General features: G+C 44.7%; 1 protein-coding gene and 1 pseudogene across 4 annotated transcripts in view; one reads left to right on the top strand and one right to left on the bottom strand.

The window, feature by feature from the left end:
- Nucleotides 1-1,044: 1,044 nt before the first annotated feature.
- Nucleotides 1,045-21,633, top strand: part of LOC147434521 (chromosome-partitioning protein, putative (DUF639)) — a 120,518-nt gene continuing 99,929 nt past the window's right edge. For 2 of the 4 annotated variants that reach the window (XM_086490976.1, XM_086490975.1), the window contains exons 1-2: nt 1,070-1,196; nt 1,278-1,613. In XM_086490976.1, coding sequence (XP_086347102.1) covers nt 1,373-1,613 — 241 coding nt within the window. In that variant the 5' untranslated portion in view covers nt 1,070-1,196; nt 1,278-1,372. Of the gene's footprint in view, nt 1,197-1,277; nt 1,614-21,633 lie in introns of all 4 variants that reach the window. The other 2 variants (XM_086490977.1, XM_086490974.1) reach the window with 2 other exon arrangements.
- On the bottom strand, nt 7,348-9,021 carry LOC147434522 (uncharacterized; annotated as a pseudogene).

Here is a 21,633-nt window from a genome sequence, read left to right as displayed (position 1 = left end):
ATTCTTATAGGTCTCGACTATATTCATCAGCAGCGAAGATCTTTCCATGTACCTTGAGTAGCAAGGGACTTTTTGGTCTTCCTTCTATTACCTCAAATGGCGCCTTTCCTGTAGAAGTATGCACAGTATTATTGTATGCATACTCTACAAGGGGTAGATACTTTTCCCATTGGGAGCGTTGATCTACTTCCATAACATAGGCTTTTAGTAGATTAAGAATAGTTAGGTTAGCTATTTCACTTTGGCCATCCGTTTGTGTGTGATAAGCCGAAGAGAAATTTAGCTTTGTACCTAAATTGTCAAATAGACCCTTCCAAAAATTACTGGTCATTTTAGGATCTCTATCCGACACAATAGATGTTGGCAAGCCATGGTACTTGAATATTTGAGATATGAAGTGGGTTGCCATTTGGTGTTCCTTAATAGTCTTTTTGACAGATATAAAATGTTCTTGTTGCTAAACGTGTCGATTATTGTCCATATACCTGTATTCCCATGGACAGACTTGGGCAATCTAAAGATAAAATCCATGGATATGCTCTCCCATGGTGAATTAGGGATTGGCAAAGGCTGGAGTAATCCAGGTTGTTTCCCTCTATCAAACTTTGTCTTTTGGCATACTATACACTTTGAAACATATTCTTGAATGTTTTCTTTCATGATAGGCCAATAAAAGTACATTTCTGCTCCTCGAAAAGTAGGTAGCCCAAAAACCCTTGCTTCCAGCTCATCAGCAGGCTTTCATTGCACGCACTACTTCCACTCTAAAAACCATCACTTTCACTCATGGAAGACCAAAAAATTAAATAAATAAGTTTTATTTTTCGTTAGCGAAAAAGAAAGTATGATGGACGTAACACTGTTGGTCTCTTTGGTTTTATTTAATTAACAAATAAAACATATTAAACTTATTTATTTAATTTTTTTGGAGGTAACAGTGTTGGTCTCGTTAGTTACCTCCATCATGCTTTGGGCCTTGCATTGGGTAGGCCTTTAGAGAAAAAAAAAGTTTTGCATTGCCTACTCTAGAGCTTTCCATAAGCTCTTCTTCCTACACGTGTTTAGAGAGGAAGTGCGTAGTGGTCCTGCTTGCTACGAAATTGCCAGCGTAACTCCAGACGAGAGGAGAAGAAGAAGAAGAAGTCGCAGACAGAGAGAGAGAGAGAGCTGGTTTACTCGTTTGCTCAAACAACGTGGTAGCTGCAAAAGTTCATTGTATATTTTGCTTGTTTTTAAGTAGCTGCTAAAGTTCGTTTGACATCTCTGCTGCTTGAAAGTTTCCGTCAGGAAGAGCCCCAGCTCGACTGTTGTTGCTGGACAAAGCTTCCTAGAACCTGCAACACGAGGGTTACTGTCGCCATCTTCAAAGGAAATGAAGGTGGCAGCATTAAATTCTTCGTGTGCCTGTAAAGCTTGTTTGTCGAATCATCTTGCGGCTAGAAGCTCGGTTCTCTTAACTTGGCGACGGGTGAAATGCAACTCACGCATTGTCTGTCTGCAAAAGGACAGCTTTGGCCTTGAGAATGTCTCACAAGCTCTGCAACAGATTGGCGATCGCATCACAAAGAATGAAAACGTCGTCCGACTTGGCGAGTTTTTAAAGCATGATGGAGGTAATAGTGTTGGTCTCTTTGATGGCTTGCAAAGCTCTACAACTCTTTCTCATGCTCGTTTTTGTTTCTGTTTTTTGCACGAAAAAAAGGCTGTATTCTATGACTCATTTCAAAGACTATCAACGTGGATATGTGTTGGTAGCATGCCTAAATGGTATCATGCCTAAATGGTGCTAATCTCAAGAGGCAAGTACAAAGCTTTGTTACATAGCAGGCCCACAGGCAGATAACTAGAAATGCTGATACAACTAGGCCACAAAACTGAAAATCTGAAAAAGCTGATACAACTGAAAATAAAAAAAAACCTCTTCTAAAGAGAGTAATAATTGCCTTGGCCACCTGACAGATAGGCACCTTAAGAGTTGCGCAAGTTGCTCATAAGGTTGACATATGAAGCCAGTAGTCTGGGAGAGCCCTTTGAAGAAACCACTATTGGGCATTGACGATGTGAGTGGGGATGCCATAGTATCTAGTCAATAGTTTGCATGATGGAGCATCGTCTTGTGGATAACTAACATGAGTCTACCTTTTAGTTTCCTTTAAAGGAAAGTATGGGCTTCTCGTGGATTCATCTAGCTATATGTTCACTATTTGGGTGAAAAGCTGCTATTATGAGGAATGGTACTTGGTCATTGTGTGACTTGCCTCCTAGCAAAAAGGCAATCGGCACTCAGCGGATTGTAAGCTGAAATGTAAGCCTCATGGTAGTGTTTTATCGATAGAGGCTAGACTTGTTTAAAAAGGTTATGCTCAAGAAAAGGGCATTGATTTTGATGACACTTTTGCTCAGCAAGGGATGAGGAGAGGAAAGGGGTGAGTTGGGGCAAGTGCGGGGAGGCAAGATGGTGAGCATGAGCAAGGGGGTGAGCTGGGAGCGAAGAAGACGTTAGGGAGGCGATGTTGGAAGTGGCAGCAGAAGATGTCCGAATATGGTTGAAAATAGTGACAACATGTGCACAACCTCTTGTAATGGTGGAAAGTAGCAACCTCCAAATTTTGAACCTCCAAGAGCAACGTCGTCGTGATGATCTCCTAGATTCTAATAACGCCGTAGTTTGAGTCGCCTAGGGCAGGTTAGAGCATACAAGGAAAGGGATCCACAAAAATGCTACACAGAGAGAGAGGTTGATTTGGAGAAAACGCGAGAGGAAATGTTGCTAGAGAGAGAAAATGTTGGGGGGAGAGAGAGAGAGAGAGAGAGAGAGAGAGAGAGAGAGAGAGAGAGAGAGAGCTGGCTAACATTGCAATGCATAGTAATTGTTGATACAACCGATAACCAAGGGGTGGGCACCCCTGCCCCCTATTAGGGAGGTTGAGAGGTTGCATGATTTTCCCCAAACCCACGATCCCAAAATGAGGAAAAACTGGAAAAAATTGAGGAATTGAGTCCGCGTGGAATCCATTGGTACAAGGAAAAACAATGGTGGAAACAAGCCGAAAATGAGAAAATTTGCCTCACATAGGCTGGGCATAGCCCCACAAAACAACCTACTCCCTATGATCAGCCCATGGGAGATGCTGAGGGCTGTCACAAGTTTGTGATGTGGCATGCCCAACTAAAAGGACTGGACAAGGGGACAAGGGGTTAGAGTTCAAAACTCTAACCTAGAACTTGCGAAGCATGGCCGAGGGGCCTAACATAAGGGGTTAGGATTTTTGATAGAAACTTAACCTAGACGAACTTGAAGAGCACCGACCAAGGGGCCTAAACCCTAACTTATAAAAGCGTAAGGGCTGAGCTGCAAAATTTTGTAAATTGTGCTGGCTGCTGATGTGGCACTATTGTATGGAGAGGGCCAGGCTTTGGAGGGCATATGGACGCAGAGTCTCGGAGAGAGCTGGACTCTCTGGGAGTTGTACCTTCGTGAAACAATAATAAAGAAATACCAAAATGGGCACTTGTCTTTGGGGCGAGTGCATGTGGGGATGGAACTCTGTTGTTTCGTGTCGACTCTCCTCTTTTCTCTCTCTCTCTATTCAAGTTTAGTTATGTGTAGATTTTGTTCGCGTGTTGCTATTGATCTTTGGCTTGGAGTGTCCAATCCTATAACAGTGGTATCAAAGCTCAGAACGATTCTTCTTCTATGGAGGATCCGATCCTTTCTACTGTAGACATGGGCTCTCGCGGAGAATCCGACAATGACGACATCCTTGCAACTGTTAGTGTGCGAAGAGATAAAGAAAAGCTAAATCCTTGCAAGGGAACAAAGAAAACCAACGGAGATTCCCAAATGGCCGCAATCATGGTAGCTTCCCAAATGGCATAGCTATCTCCATTCAATTGCCGATCCGAGGGACAAGTAGGATGGGTAGGTACCTTGATTGGTCAATCGCCTACGCCGGAGTAGAACTGGACCAATGTCCCCACTCCTCGTTGACGGTTGGTTCACCACCGCTGGTCTCATCCTCATGATGTACTTCGTCATCATGGGCTGAACTTGTTTGGGAGTCATCACTCTTCTCCATTGTGTTGGAGAACTTAGGCATATGATAAGGCTAGGTCGAGGTATAAGAGAAAATCTGCAAATCTGCCGACTATAGCTGAAATCAGCCCCGAAAGGGTGAAAAACGCAGAAAAAACAGCACCAACATCTCTTTTCGTCGCTGAAAAATCAGCACCAAAAACTCGCACAAATCACCGATCCGATTCAAGAGCGCGCCGTGGCTCTGATACCATGTCAAAGGTGCAGTGGAAAAGGGTGAATCAAGTGATGAACTTGTCTGCAACTGCGAACAAACCTCCTCTCCGAACCGGGCAGTCAATAGATCTCGGATCTATCGCCATGGATCTCCTTGTCGTCAAGCTCCTAGCGCTTACCGAGTTGTCGGTCGAGTATTTTGATTTGTTGTTGGTGTTTTTCCTATAGTAAACTCTAGCTTTCCTTTCATAAGCTTGTAGTCGACCGCGGCATGGTCCATAAGCGCTTGCATTGTCGATACTTGTCTAGAAAGACAATATTCTTGTAAGGGTGATGGTAGTCCAATGGTATATGGCTTGCATTGGTCCTAAAACAATTAGCTTGAAGAAAGACACTGGAAGGTAGACATTGAGGAACCTTTGGTTGTAGTCTTCCGTGTTTTTCGTGGCAAGCATTTTCAAGTTTCCCCATGCGGACAAGATCTGGACTTCGAACAAGGAGGTCATATAACTTCGGGCAAAAATAGTCTTGAAAGCTTGCCAAGTCCTTGGATCATGCGGTTAGCTCGTGATTGAACTCCACCATTGCATAGCATTATTTTTGAGAAATCCCGCAGCTCGAGAAATCTTTGGGTTTAGTTCCCCAAAGTATAGATGTTGTGGAATTATTGTAAGATCTGCAAGGCTTTCTTTTGATCTTGCACTCTAGAAAAAGAAAAAAATTCAATGTTGTCCCACCATCCTTGAAATCCTTTGTAGGGATATCCATACGGGCTCCAACCATTGTACCCGGGTGGGGGAGGTGGTGGCAACGACGGTGGCAAAGGCGGTTGCACTGGATCAAGGTCAGACAACTATACCATGTCCCTAAAAACTTCATTAGGATAGAATGGTGAGTAGGTTGCCGGTTGGAAGCTCTTGTACTTTCTGGTGCCGGAGGAGGTGTACCACCTGGGGCATAAGCGGGGGCAACATGTCGTTCAGGAACTGCTGAAAACTTTGCAACATGGGGAGATGCTACTGAGGATGCTGCGAAAGTATGTCGCGAAGCTCGTCGAGAAGGAACTGCAGGTACTGTGTAGAATCTAGAAATGCCATGATGCTCTGTCTGTTCTTGGTAGGACCCGTATGCTTTCACAAAAGCATACGATAGGAGCTTTGATACCAGAGTAACGGGAGGGCACCACGTGCCAACGGAAAAGAACAGATTGAGCATACTTTAAACACTTAAAAACAGTTGAATTGAAAGCGATGCACGACGCATGAGACACGGAATGGCGGAGTTTTACCCTAAGAGAGCACTGGCTCAAACGATGGCATCCCTTTCGTTATTTCTTTATATTGCTTCAACATAGTACAACATCCGTGGCTCTGCTCTGCATCTGCTCCCGCGAGAATACCAGAGAGAGAGAGAGAGAGAGCCCACAATTCATATTTAAAGACCCCATGCCTTTTAAAAGCAGTTTACATGAAAAGCATTGAACCTAAAAGCATATGGGTCAAAAGCTGGCATTGAAAAGCAGCCAACACAAAATCCGGAAATTTGTACAGCTACTATGTTAGGAATGCAATTTGTAGAAGTTCGTACAGTTTGCCACGTCAGTATGTCAACGTGAAATTTGGGTGTTCGTACAGCAGGTTGCCACGTCATCAATTTGTACGCAAAGTTTTTCTGCGTGAGTGTGACTACTTGATTTTAGGCCCGATTGGATGGGGGTCCCATAAGTTGGTTGGGGTTTAGGATTTTAATCCTAACCCTTCTTTGATAATTGGGCCACTCTAGTAAAGACTTCTTCTTCTTCTGCTTCTGCTAGGGCTTAGGCCCCTCGGTTGGGATCTGCAAGTTGGCTAGGGTTAGGCGCGGAGAGTCCCGACTCCTAACCCGTTGGGTCTTCAGTGACTTGACACGTCGACAATTTGTGACATGCAAACTTGTCATCCATAGGATCTCGACAAATCTGTTGTCGAACATCAAGAAAACCACCCATAAAAGGTTGCAAACCTATCCAACAATTGGTACCGACAAGCTCGCAAAAGGGCAAAGGAATGACCAAATTTGTAGGGCCACACTACCATTAGGGAAGAGAGAACATGGAGATAGGAGTAATCCACACTCAACAAAAACCTTCTCGAATTGTTGTCATTGTCGGCTAAGCATCTGGCACCACATGCTCCACCTCTAACCTCATCCACTGAAGTCGGTGATTAGACAAGAAGTGGTTTTGGAGGTAGAAGTATCCCCCTCTGCCTCTCAAAGCCAAGTTCAACACATGCACTTGATTTGTTGGATACCGGATGAGCAAGAGACTACCAAAGATGGAACTTGAACTTTCCATCCTCGGATGGAAAAGAATATCTCAAAGAACATCCTCTGCTTCAAGAAGGAAAGAGATCCCTCTGTGTCATTCATAATCCACAACGTGGTACAAAAGTGCAACTGAATCATCAACCCGCTACCCATCGGAGAGGTAGCTCTGTTGACAATTCCAAGAAAGACGTGCATTTGCAAAAGGCACAACAAATATGCCAATCCATCTCCTCAAAGAACAATCCAGCAATGCCACACATCTTGAAACCTCCACCGGGTTCCCCTTGGTGAAGAGAGGTTGGGGTAATCAAGGGTAAAGATGGGGAAGTCGGAGATGGGGATGCAAGGCCCTTCATATACCCAAATCTTCTCCAAACTGGGAAAAAACCAGGAAAAAACAGCAAGCTTCTTCTCTCTCAATCAAGTGCAAAACGGAACCGGATCAGCCAAATCCGAGCATCCAAGGTGGCCGTGTCACCTAGGGCTCCGATACATGTCAAAGGTGGCAGTGGAAGTTGCAATGAAGACAAGAACTGACTTGTGATCCGGTAGACACCTCGATCTTGATCTAGGACACGTGCAATGCCTCACACATGGTACCTGTGGAGAAGAGAGAAGAGAGATCATTGAGGTAGAAAGAGTTAGGATGAGAGAGAGAGAGAGAGAGAGAGAGAGAGAGAGAGAGAGAGAGAGAGAGAGAGATGAAATGATATATTAACGTCTACAAAAGGCCAAAATGACCTATGAGACCAACTAGTTACAAACTGGTGAATGTAATACAAAGTCTGTGTGTTGAAAGAAAGACTAACATCCTAAGCAAAATGTTGTAGTGAAAGTGAAAGTGGGGGCAAGACTAGAGACTCTCTAGTCAATACAAAAGTACAAAATAATGAGGGATGCAATAAACTTAAGCTACTAAGAAGGGGGTAATCCTCCAATTCAGAGTAAATCTAGCATCGCTCGGTGTCGGATCTCCTTGATGTCCTCCATGGTCAAAAACCTGACTGGGAATTGTGCGTGGTGCGCCAAATTAATCCGAATCCTCCTTTGTAGTCTCCGTCTATGCTGGGATGCCCTCCTGTGTAATCGTGGACGCGTGGATCTCCCTAGGTCCATCGCACGGTCATCAGTGTGTCTCTAGTGGAGGTGGGATGCGAACTCTGCTGCAGAACTTGTTTGTCTAGCTGTCTAGTGGTAATGGCGGGCCTGAAATAGTTCGTAACTTGCCGCTGAGTCTGTTTTTCTGGTCGCCTCAACAAGCAATCTCTATGTCTCCTCAACTCAAGCAAGAACAGACCCAAGCATCTCTGATCCTGGTATCCCATAACTTTGGAAAGTGGTCCAAAACCCTCCTTGAATAAGCAACGGAATCACCCGCGAATCTCATAGTATGCGGAGCAATGACATTTGTAATGCAGCTCTATCTTTGGAGCCCTATGGCATACACGACATACCTTGACCTCAACCGGAACTCCTCTATGTCTGTCAGTCTCAATGTCAAGCTGGTGCGAGGATGTGCGTATTTGGCCAATAGCACACCGCACCCCATATGATAAATGTGTATCCGTATAGCTGGGCCTGACTACAAAGCCATCTGCCATGAGTTGGAGAAAATGTCCTCTGTAAAAAGCCTCTTTGTGCCCAACTCCCGAGTAGGCTCTATCCAGGTCCTCCTGGTGTCCTTCTGTCTGAATCAAGTCCTGGCGGATAAGTCTAGTAATCTCTGTCCGTGTCACAGTGAGAGAGGGGGCCTCCAAATAGTACTGGAAGGGAGGCAGTCTGTCCATGCTAAAAACATGCATCTGGAACCAAGAAGTCGTCTGTCCATACCAACACCGGAGCGGCAGCTAGCTCTCCTCTAATAATCTCAAGAGGTGTTGAGGCCTTGGCTCTAATCATCCGAGAAATCATAGATATCGAGGGCCTTCTGTGACAACCAATCGAGGGCCCCCAAATTTGCACCCCATACATCATAGTTGAGGTCACCAAAGTATCAAAAAGCCAAAGTTTGGTTCAAGGTTCTTGAAACTGAACGTGCAAACACATCCTCTCAAGTTTGCCCAAGGTTGCATAGGCTTTGGTTAATCTAGTCTTTGCTGCTTTTCTGAGCGAAAAACTGGCCCACTGAAAACTACCCTCAGATAAGTATATTCATATGTATACTCCACAATCTCGTGCCCATAGCTAAATGTGGGAGCTGACCTTTTGACCCATTGCGGTGTGGTGTTAAACCCCATAAGCTTGATTTTACCAAGGTTGACAGACAATCCACTATCCTCCACAAACACATGTAATGCATACGAATGGCGCTGCATTCCCTTTGGGGAGTCAAAAATCAGCACATCATCATCAGCATATAACAGAAGTGGGATCCATAACAAAAGTGGGATCCATGGCCCCGTTAGCTGTGCTCCTCTATCCCCTAGTCTCGTAATGTAATCAAAGGCCTCATCTACATACATACCAAACAAAGTAGGAGATAGCGGGTATCCCTGCTTCACTCCAATAGTGGAGTGAACTAGGGTAGAAATCCCCTCGGGAGTGCGTACCTACCCCGCAACAACTGAGTTGTGTAAAGCCATAATGCCCCAAATGAGCTCTGTGGGTACCCCCATGACTTGCAGTCCCCGCATCTATCTAGCTTCGAGTACTGTATCAAAAGCTTTGCGGAAGCCACAAAGCTACATGTCACGTGCACATCTAACCCTATGTGCATGTGGACAAGCTACTTCAGGTCTAGGGTTCAGGTCAGCTTAGGAAGTGTTCTGGCACCTTTGTGAGCCTGCGCGCAGGCCGTGCATGTCCAGGCACTTAAGAGTAGTTGCATTATCCTCTGGTTGCACACAACATGATCATCAGCATTACAGTCTGTAGCCATAATGAGCATTTTACAGTGCATAGAACCCATTTTTCCTATTTTAGCCATTTTTCACTTATTATCAATAAGTGACTTTGTTGGGAAACTGGGTAGGGCATTTTTGGTAAGATAGTATATAAGAAAGCTAGCGCTAGCACTATCTGGCAGAAGAGGCAGAGGAAGTACCACACTTGCAGTGCACCTTCTCAGCAAGACCGGCAAGATAACCTAGCGTTTTTCAGCCATCAAGACCCATCAGCGTTTTCTGCATCAAATCAGCCCTAGCGTTTTTGCAGATCAAAGAGCAGCCCAACGTTTTTGCAACTTGCAGATCAGTCTAGCGTTTTGTAGATTCCCGACGATAGATCAACCCATAGCATACAACGTTTTCCCTTTTCAGCATTTAGACTCCGCTGCAGCAGCCTAAACCTCCCAGATCTCACCTTCCCGCAGAAGATCCTAGATCAGCCAGTGTTTTCAGTTTCAGCCCGTTGCAGATCAGTCTAGCGTTTTGTAGATTCCCGACGATAGATCAACCCATAGCATACAACGTTTTCCCTTTTCAGCATTTAGACTCCGCTGCAGCAGCCTAAACCTCCCAGATCTCACCTTCCCGCAGAAGATCCTAGATCAGCCAGTGTTTTCAGTTTCAGCCCGCTGCTTGCAAATTTCAGCATCCGCGTTTTCAGCGCATTGTCGTCGCGTCGTCGTCATCACCGTCCTCGCCGACACAGTGTCAGAGTTTAGTAGATAGCAGATTTGGAGATTTCAGCCCGTCTCGTCGCCGTCATCATTGTCGTCGACATCGTCGGCAAGTCCATTGCATCTAGACCATTGTACTAGATTTGTGCAATCAATAGCATAGATCTCTCTCGCCATAGAGAGTGGGGCCCTTGGAGGAGGGTTTGACAACATTTTGGTGTCGTATTCTTCTCTCTCTCTCTCTCTCTCTCTCTCTCTCTCTCTCTCTCTCAGTCTTAGCACCTTCATTCACACTGTCATTCACTTTGTTTGTGATCATTTGCACTCTCTCATTAAAGGAACGAAAGGTTCTCCCTTCCGTAAGTAAAAGGAACCCTTGAGCACAGTTTGTGGCACTCATCTTGAGCAAAGTTCAACATTCACTACCGCTGCACCTTACATTGGTAATAGAGCTTTGGTAGTGTTCTGTATCACTCAAGGAAAGAACCACATAATTTTTTTTTGCTTGTTGCGGTCGCACGTAACCCAAGTCCACTTGGGCGTGTCGATTCCTAATCGTGTTTTTGAAGAGTGACAGGTAACCCAAGAAAGAAGGGCTTGTCCGGCCTCCCCTTGTTCCTCTTTTCACTCATTGAGAGCGGACCGTGCACTTAGCGGCTGGCCACTTGACGTGAGGTGGAAAAAAGCAACCTTGGTGTGAGCGCAAGGCCGCCAAGGGGTGCGTCCGCAAGGAAGAGTAGAGCTCAGGTAAGAGAAAAACCTTCTCTAACACAGATTGCAAGCTAAAGAAAGACCTCAAGAACCTCAAGAACTCAAGAACCTCAAGGACCTCAAGGACCCAAGAACCACAAGAACCCAAGTTCCTCGTGAACTTAAGGACCCAAGATCTTAGTGTATGGTCATCACCCGAAGCGGAATGGATACTTTGCGTGAAGGTGATGAGCATGGAGGTGGTGAAGAAGAATTTTCCCCACCATGAGGTTTTTCCGACCCTCCCTCTTCCCCATCTACGCCAGGGTTTACACCAAATCCGATGGAGGCTTTGGTCAAGTCGATGATGGATATGATGCTACAACAAGAGGCGCAACGCGCTACCTTGGAGCGATAGCGCGACGAACGAAGGTTAGCCTTTGAGCGTGAGCGTGAGCAAGCGCGCTTGGTGGCCGAAGAAAGACAAGCGGCCTTGTAGTTAGAGCATGAGGCGCAGAGAGACCAAGGCATGCAAGAGTTGGTCCTACAGGTACTTACCTCGAAGCCTGAGCCGGTCAAAGATGTTGGTTATTCATCAAGTAGCTCAAACAGAGATTTGGACTCCAACAACCCCGTCACTGAGAAGTTGACGTTCAGTAAGTATGACGGTAAGATGGATTCTACTATTATTCATTCTTGGTTGCATCAATTTAATGCTTACTTTGCGACAACTAAGAAGACAAGAAATAGCAAGGTTTTGACGACAGCCATGTACCTTGTTGGTGATGCCATTAATTGGTACCACGCATGGCAAGAGGCACAATTGACCACGCACCTAGAGGAAATCGAGAAAGGCGTCCCTCTTTCCTTCAATTTAGCTGACTTCCAAGACAAGCTCAAGACGCGGTTTATGCCACCATAGTACCTAGCATGGTTGAAAGACGATTGGCGCAGTCTAAAGCAAAATGGTATGCTAGTTATATCTTTCTCTAATCGTGTTTTGCAGCTCGGCACCCAATTTCGCAAATCGAATGATGAGCGCAAGGAGGCATTTCTTTATGGATGGACGAGTATATTAAGTATGATGTTGAGGTACTCGATCCCATCCATCTCAACAAGGCAGCAACGATTGCTCTCGCACAAGAGATGAAGCACAATAAAGGAAAGCCTAAGGAGAGTAAGTCTTCTCAAAGTACCTCTTAGACTCCTCAAAACCCTCAGAATGGTAAGAACGGTAAGAATGGCAACTCTTCTAGCCAATCTTCCTCTAATCCTTTGGAAAAGAACTCACAAAATGAATCTAAGGGTAAAGCTAAAACACCTGCTAAACCTTAGCTAACCCCGGATGAAAAAACCGCAAAAGGAATTATAGGAGGCTACATAACGGTAGAAGAACAAGTCATTTATGCTAAGGAAGCTCATTGTTATCAATATCACGTCAAGGGTCACATTAAAGCGGCTTGTCCTAAGACAACCCCACCTAAGGAACCTAATGCACCAACAGCTACCACAAGCACTCTAATGAACCAATCTGAATCTTCACATGTTTCTGACACACATTGATGAGTCTCTCTTTAAGTGTTATGGTCATGTGAAGGGTGAACGTTTTGTCATATTGTTTGATTCATGCAGTATGCATGATGTGATTAGTGCCTCTCTTGTAAAGAGAGCCCGCCTAGAGGTTAGTCAGGCATCTCCTCTCGAGGTGTCGGGCTTCGGTCCCGGTATGGACTCTCTTATCACGCAAGAGTGCCTTGATGTGTTGTTTACAGTTCAACAAGCTTCCTTCCGTAGGAAATTTGTCGTGTCTCCTCTCTCAGGATGTGATATGCTTTTCGGCATTAGATGGTTTCGTGAGCATAACCTCTCATTGATTGGGCTGACAATACTCACTCTAAATGCCAAAAGTGACTCTCCCATGATCATTCGTGGTGAGGAGGGTCTGCATTCTTTGCCTCTCATCTCTCATGTGCAGGCAAAGCCTGAATTACGAAGAGGAGCACCAACGGCATTCATCTATGTGTAACAGACTTGGACACTCCAAGTCAAGAATCTCCCGCCACACCACAAATAATCACTTCAAACAGTTCACAGTTCACAATTGATTCGACAATGGCCTGGCAGAGTCCCGTGCCTAGAGATATTGGCCCCAAAGACTGGCGCCCCTTTCGGTATTTCTTTTTTTGTTAATCTGAGTTCAAAGTACAAGAGTGTGGGTAGGCGCTCACACTCAGACTCTGCGTCCAGATGCTTTGAGTTGTGAGAGGCCTGCTCACATGTTTAAAGGTACAAGGGTTGCTAAAAGCTGAGCCCCAAAAGCTGAAAATCAAAAGCTTTCCCATAAAGCAAAGGCTCTTTCTTTCTCCTGCTTATAAAAATAAAGCAAGTGCCAAAAAGCTGTCCATTTTTAGCTTTTAAAAATAAAGCAGAAAAAGTCTCTCTCTCTCTCTCTCTCTCTCTCTCTCTCTCTCTCTCTCTTTCTCCCAACTTGTGTGGAAAAAGAAAGTCCAGCTTTCCGTAAATCACGCTGGTGTTCGTACAGCAGGCCACGTGTCCGCCCGCCACATCAGCAAATCGGGGTTAGGGTTTCAACAGAATTAGGGTTTTTGATTTTAGGGTTAGGGTTTTAGCAAAATTAGGGTTTCGGATTATAGGATTAGGGTTTCAGATTTTAGGGTTAGGGTTTCAGCAGAATTAGGGTTTTGGGCAGCCACGTCATCACTTTGTGACATATCCCCCTCTTGAAAGCATTGTAATCGCCCTCGATTACGCTTGCAAAACAGACAGAGGCCATAAACCGTCTTAGCAGACACTGACTGTTAGTACCTACGTACTAGGAACACACATCTAGCACATGTGCCAATTGACAGTCACATCACACGACATCACATGACATTCGACATTTATTCGGATCTTAGACCATGATTTATCGGCAATGTAGTTAGCAATTGCATCTAGATCCAGTAGGGACCTCATCGATGTCCGATTGACTAACCCCTATTGCAACCATGTCTATTCGAGATCAATTAGACCAAATTGTTGCAGTCATTTCGTCTATCAGTTCCTGCACTTAAACAAGTCAAGAACAAGTGAGTTTCATATTCAGGAATTCCATTTCATAAAGTCATCCAGCAGAATACTTTCAGCTCTCAGTATCCGTGAAGCTCAAAGAGACATCAGTGACTCTAGTATTCGAAAATCGAGGCATCTGTTGACAAAGGAGCGGAGTAACTCCCCTCTTGTGCAAACCCAATGCACCAGATCTCCGGCCAAGCTGAATCCTCCACCAGATCTCTGGGTTCCATTTGGAATAGAGTATGCTAAACCAAAAGCTTCAAGGTAAAGATTCACATTCCGAGGAATATCTTCTAGGTCTTCCTCCTCCATTCGCTTCGCATCCAATGCGAAGTAGGTCTTGAATTTAACCAAGAACCGTCAGTTCGCTTTACCTTCTTACTTTCTTTTTGTGCCAATGTTTGTTCTGGAACGAGTATTTGCTCGTTTTTGTCCATTGCGGGTTGTTCATAATAAAACCGGCCTGTACAACGGAGAGGGCGGTACTATTTCAATTACCTGCTAACTTTACATAGAGCACTGAGAAGGAAAGAGAACACAGTTGCGTCCAGCGACTAGAATGTCACTACACACACGAGACCGACACCCTGTAGGCCCCAAAGACTGGCGCCCCTTTCGGTATTTCTTTATTAATTCAAGGTAGACGATCCGACCACTTAGTACAAGCTTTCACAAAGCTGTCCAAACCTGGCGAGGGCTGAATACGCAGGTTTTCGACCTGATTTCGGTAGCATAACGGCGCAAAAACCCTTGTAGGTCAAAAGTACCTATCTAGGGCGGATTCCCTCGCTATTTGGAAGCTTTCTGGTGAGCTGTCACAGAAATTCAGCGGGCTGTAATTCTCTGTTTTTAATTGTCGGGTGCTCAAAAGCCTGTACACGCATCCCAAGGCTCTCACGAGGCTCCCCTGGTGTTCCCTTGCAGTTTAGGTGCGAAACCCTAAACCTGCAGAAAAACACAGCAGGCTGTAATTCCCTGTTTCGGATCGTTTTTAGCGGAGCGAACACGCCTATGTGTGTCCCAAGGGCTCCCGCACACAATGGGACAGTTCCCCTGTGAATTGCACGAGTTTTCACGCGAGAAAACTCTCCAAACTCGCAATCTTTCGCGATGGAATTGTGCGTACCTGTGGGGTATTAGCAATTAGCTAATCCGGTTCCTGTTCAGAAGGCTCTTGCCTTGGCAAACGCGCATAAACCCCCAGAATGGTACATATTCATCTGAGTAGCCCAACTAGTGGGGCATTACCCTATGTGTCAAAGGGGAGAGAGAGATGCACGAGAGCAAGTCATCGCGCTACATGAGATAGAGGAGAAGGCAAGCTTTCCATTAAAGATGTAGACCTGCACCCACTACTAACACACACACTGTAGGTCACTTCTAGTCAAAAATTAGTCTCCTCTCTCAAATTGGGCGCCCGCTCTTCATGCTAGATCTTGCAAATCTACCAGGAGCAGCCATGTGTCCAGTTTGCCCCTTTTGAGTTAATTCTCTAGTTCCCACTGACTTATAAAGTTATAAGTGACTTTCCGAGTGGCCCGGACTTCATTTGGTGCACACAGGCTTCCATACTCATCAGAATTCAGTGCTGACTGGCCCGACCAGTCCCAGACTGACCGACCCAGACTCTCGATGTGAGAAACCTATTCGGCCGCAGTCGTTTCACACTGGCTATGCAATGTCCACTTGCACCTTTTCAAGGGTTCCGGGAAAAACAAGTAATAATATATAAAAATATCTAGTACTGCAAGCGACCTCGCTCGTATGCCAATAATACATGCGGATATCTCTTGATATCACATATATTCTATGATGGGAATCCAAGATATACATGCTTCCGAAAATGTAGTGTTGGACGATTAAACAATCCGACCAACCTGGCTACGACACATGTATCAAGCATAGAAGTCTTCTAGTGTACTTTTGAGCACAAACTTCTCTAGCTAAATTTTGTATGGAAAGAGAAGATACAATTGCTTAACTACTCTGTTGAGCATCATGAACCATGCTCTTGCCTTGCTCCAAAAAGGCTGCATCAAGTCACTGTGGGTTCCATCTGAAGGCTTGAAGATACAATTGCAATAGCTGAGGTGAATCAACCAATTCAGACTCTTCCATCCATTTGGCATCCAACGATGGATAGTTCTTGAACTTCACCAAATAGCGTCTTGCAACCTTTCCTCTAAGTTTCTAACCTTCCTTTCTTTATGTGCCAATATCTGTTCAGGAACAAGGATTTCATCCAATTCTTCCACTTTGGGTTGTTCCTCATCAAGCATATTCTCTGGCACATCACCAACAAAAGGTCTTAGAAGGCCGACATGAAAAGCATTATGTATTTTCCAACCTTCTGGTAGCTTCAACCTGTAAGCTACATCGCTGATCTTTTTCGAAATCTGAAAAGGACCATAATATCGCATACTGAGCTTAGAAACAAACGTTCCTTGCCTTTCCTTTTCCTTAACCTGGCCTTTTCAAAGCGCAAAAGCATCCAATCACCAAGTGAAAATATAAGTTCGCGACGGTGACGATCAACAGCTTTCTTTTGCTTAGCCTGAGTCTTCTCAAGAGCAATCTTTATCTTCCTGTATGTTTCATCCACATCTTGTACATACTTGTCTGCCTCAAATATCTTGTTCTTAGTCTGCAAAATGGGCAGGACTTTCTTCCCTCCTTCCACTATCTCAAATGGTGCCTTACCTGTTGACGTATGCACAGTGTTCCCGTTCCTTGCCTTTCCTTTTCCTTAACCTGGCCTTTTCAAAGCGCAAAAGCATCCAATCACCAAGTGAAAATATAAGTTCACGACGGTGACGATCAACAGCTTTCTTTTGCTTAGCCTGAGTCTTCTCAAGAGCAATCTTTATCTTCCTGTATGTTTCATCCACATCTTGTACATACTTGTCTGCCTCAAATATCTTGTCCTTAGTCTGCAAAATGGGCAGGACTTTCTTCCCTCCTTCCACTATTTCAAATGGTGCCTTACCTGTTGACGTATGCACAGTGTTATTGTAAGCATATTCAACCAATGGGAGATGGTGTTCCCAAGTTGCCTTGTGCTTTGACACATAACATTTGAGCAGATCCAGAACATTAGAATTTGCCTCTTCTGACTGTCCATCAGTTTGCGGATGAAACGAAGAAGAGAACTTTAGCGTAGTGCCCATGTTCTCAAACAATGCCTTCCAGAAAAGACTCGTCATTCGTGGATCCCTGTCACTTACAGTTGACTTAGGCATCCCGTGGTATTTAAAGATATTGCTCATAAATATCTTGACCATGTGTTCTGGCTTTATCTTCTTCCTAACAGGAATGAAATGGGCCTGCTTACTGAACCTGCAAATGATAGTCCAAATCCCATCATTGCCTGTTTGCGTTCTTGGAAGATCAAAGATAAAGTCCATTGCTATGCTTTCCCATGGCCTCAGGAATTGGCAATGGCTGCAACAATCTCGGTTGCTTTTGTCTGTCAAATTTGACTTTTTGGCAAACTAAGCATGATCTTACAAATGTGTCAACATCTTGACGCAAAGCTGTCCATTAGAAACATGCCTCAACCCCTTTCACTGTCGCATCAATTCTACGATGCCCAGCATAAGGTGGAGCATGACTTTTGATCAAAATCTTTGGCCGTAACTGTTTAGTAACGCATAACTTTCCATGCATCATGAGAAAGTCATTCTTAAGCATATAGTGCTCATGATGTTGCCCATCAACAAGCTGGTCATAGATCCTTGCAAAATCTGAATCTTCAGTATATTGTGTCTTCATTTCGTCTAGTTCACAATGGTACGGAATTGACACTGTTGAAATTTGGGGCTTTCGTGACAACGCATCAGCCACCACGTTCTTTTTCCCTTGCACATGCACAATCTGAAAATGGAACATTGACAAGATGTTTGCCCATCGCATGTGCTTCTCAGACAACTTCGTCTGCGTGAGAAAATATCGCAAGGTTTGATGATCCGTTTGGACAACAAAATCAGCCCCTAGTTGATAGTGTTTCCAACTAGTGAGAGCATGAATTACTGCCAACAATTCTTTCTCATAGACTTGCAAGTTCCTTTCAGTCTTCAAAGGAATTCTGCTGTCATATGCGACTACTCGGCCATTTTGCATTAGAATTGCACCCAGACTATGGCCACATGCATCACACTGAACCACAAAAGGTTTCGAAAGATCTGGCAAAATGATTACCGGATCTGAAGTGAGCTTCTCTTTTAAGTGTTTGAAGGCTAAAATTTCTTGGCTGTCCACTTGAAAGTAACTCCTTTTCCTTGTAATGCATGGAGTGGAGAAGCAACCTCAGCAAAATTTCGGATGAACCTCTTGTAGTAGGAACATAAGCCTAGAAAGCTTCGAATGTCATGTACGGACTTTAAGTCTGGCCATGATCTAATTGCTTCCACTTTGGTGGGATCCATGTGTACCCCATCCTTTGAAACAATGTGTCCAAGGAAGTGAATCTCTTCCAAAAAGAATTCACTCTTCTTCGCATTGATGAGTAGCCTGTTCTTACGTAGCTCATTGAAAACTCTGGTTAAGTGATCCCTATGCTCCTCTTTAGACTTTGAGTAGACAATCATGTCATCAAAGAAGGTACCCATGAAGTTTCTATGTGGTCTAAAAATTGTGTCCATCATTCTATTAAACGTGGCAGGAGCATTTGTGAGACCAAATGGCATGACAAGAAACTCATAGAGACCAATTGTTGTCCTGAACTAGTCTTATGGACATCTTCTGGCCTAATGCGTATCTGATGGTAGCCACTCTTTAGGTCTATCCTTGTAAACAATGACGCTCCCTCAAGCCGATCAAGAATGTCATCTATCCTTGGTATGGGGAACCTGTTCTTGATGGTATTCTTATTCAAGGCGCGATAGTCAATGCACATGCGCCATGAACCATCCTTCTTCTGTTAAGTGTACAGGCGAACAAAAAGGGGATGAATTGGGCTGAATCATCCCCTTCTCTAAAAGCTCGTTGACCTGACTCATAATCTCTTTCTATCGAGCTGCACTAACCCTGTATGGTGGTCTATTCGGTGGACTAGAACCTGGCACAAGATCTATGGTATGATCCTCAGGTCTCTCAGGAGGTAACTCCCCTGGCAAAGAGTCCGAAAAACAATCATTGAAACCACTCAAAAAAGTTGACCTGTCTTTATCTAAGGTAGACAAATTAGATACAACTTGAGGTACTTCTTTTGCAAAGATCAAGTACGCAGAAAGATGATTTTTTATTATAGATGAAATAGTAGAAGCAGAAAAAATTGGAACTTGACTCGCCTTTAAGCTTTACATCGAGGACATGAGTCTTTCCTCTATGTACAAGGGGAATCTTTTTGTTGTAAGTATCCACCATAGCATGCAACCTGTAACACCATGGGATACCCAGTACAACATCACAGCCCTTAAGTGGCATAATATAAAATTCTTCCGCATTGACATAGCTCTGAATGTGCAGACGAAGCTTCCCCAAAATGGGAGTACAGGCTCTGAATGACCAGGGCATGCCAAACCTGCTTCCCCTGTCATACCAATCTCCTCTGCACGAATGGCCAACTTTGATGCCAATTCTGGTGATATGAAATTTGCACGGGCTCCTGGATCAAAGAAAACCAGCACTGTGTGGTCTCTAACTTTGCCCCAAGCTCTGTACAGCTCCGTGGCATCTGTGTTTGGCTGGTCTCCAACCAAATCTGGGACAAGTCCTGCACTCGGCTTTGGCTTCTTGCCTTTATGGTCTGACTTGTCAGCCTTATCCTGTGACTTCTTCTGTGGGCATTCATTTGCAAAATGTCCTTGTTCACAAATGTAGCATTTCTTGGCCTCTCTAATAGCTTTCCTTTCTTCAAAGGTTTTACCAGAAAAATGTCTTTTTTGTCCTTGTCCTCGTCCCGAAGAAGATTTAGACTGCTTCTTGGACGTCTCAGTTTCTTCATTGGAGGGCTTCTTTGTGGGAGGCTCAGAAGGCTTTGCTGCAACATTGCCCTTGGCTGAAACTGGGACCCTTTCTTGTGGTTATTAAATCCATCGGAATCTCCCTTCAACAGATTGTTGGCCACTCTTGCATTCTCTATCAACTGAAACTTATTCATGATAGTAGTCTTTGTGCAGTAGTCCCTGATTTTCTTGGGCAATCTGCAACAATACTTCTCAATCTGTTTTGACAATGGCACAAACCTGTAAGAGGTGACTGGCAACAGTGCGGCCCAAAACCGTTTATTGTACTCTTTCAGATTCTCACACTGTTTAGCATTCAACTCGTGCCATTCTGTCATCACATCCACTTCAAAAGTGTTTGTCAACCATGCAGGCGCAAAAAGCTGTTTGAATTGGACCCACGTTGTTGGGGCTTGACCTTGGTTCAACAATGCGGTCCACCATTGAAGCGCATTCCCTTTCAAGAAAGTGGCAGCCTTGCGTATCTTTGAAGATTCCATGAAGTTTCCTCCCGCATAAGCTGCATTGAACTGCTGTATGAAGGTCAAAGCCTTCAATTGGTCCTCAGTTCCTCTGAAAGTTTCAAACTTCACTCCCTGCCCACCTTCCTTGTAATCCTTAGGCTGACTCAACGGAGCCACATTATCATAAACAGGTTTCTGTAACAGTGGTGCTCCATGATTGTTCATTCTAGCTCTCGCATCAACTGTTTTACCTGTGGTATCTGCATTTTGCACGAATGGCTGCGAAAAACCAGCCATACCAAATTGTGTTCTAGGCACTTGAAACTGGCCATAGGCACTCGGAAAACTTGGTTGAACACCCATGTTTGTGTACATAGGGTTACCCATGCCTGTTTGCATTGTCCCGAACACATTCCTAGCATATAACCTGTAGAAGGTCCAGCCATAGCTTGAAACACTGAACCACCTCCAAAATAACCAGGATAAGTATTAGGTAATGGAAGGGTCTGACGCATAGCCTGTTCATTACTCCCTTGACCATTCACAAACGGTTCCTGTGCAGCTAAAGCAAGTTGCTTTGGATCATTGGACACCGCTAGTTGCTCAACCGCTTTCCCACGAGCATCATGAGTCCTCTGCACATTGGAAATCTCCTTTTCCTGCAACGGCTCAATCATGCCCTGTGTAGGAGGCTAAAAACCCTGTGTTAGAACCTGTAAGAACTCCTGCATCCTTGCATTGCTAGCCAACTGTTGAAACATGTCCATGCAGCAACACAGTTGAGCTCTAAACAACCTGTCCTCTTCTTGAAGAGTTGAAGGAACTTGCTCTGTGCCATGTGAGGAAGATCCCTCTTCAGGTACTTGGTCTCTCTTCTCTGCCATAACGACAAGCTATGTGTTTTGCTTTCACCCACAACAATCTACGTTGTGCTTTTTGAAGAAAAAGTGACTATCCCGTCGATGGAACCATAAAACCGGCCTGTACAACGTAGAGGGTGGTACTATTTCAATTACCTGCTAACTTTACACAGAGCACTGAGAAGGAAAGAGAACATAGTTGCGTTCAGCGACTAGAATGTCACTGCGCACACGAGACCGACACCCTGTAGGCCCCAAAGACTGGCGCCCCCTTCGGTATTTCTTTATTAATTCAAGATAGACGATCCGACCACTTAGTACAAGTTTTCACAAAGCTGTCCAAACCTGGCGAGGGCTGAAAAACGCAGGTTTTCGACCTGATTTCGGCAGCATAACGGCGCAAAAACCCCTGTAGGTCAAAAGTACCTGTCTAGGGCGGATTCCCTCGCTATTTGGAAGCTTTCTGGTGAGCTGTCACAGA

Source organism: Adiantum capillus-veneris, chromosome 19 (assembly GCF_014529385.1).
Source record: "Adiantum capillus-veneris isolate H3 chromosome 19, ASM1452938v2, whole genome shotgun sequence".
NCBI classification, from domain to species: Eukaryota; Viridiplantae; Streptophyta; class Polypodiopsida; order Polypodiales; family Pteridaceae; genus Adiantum; species Adiantum capillus-veneris.
The sequence above is the reverse complement of the archived record's forward strand: the minus strand, read 5'-3'. Positions and strand labels throughout refer to the sequence as shown.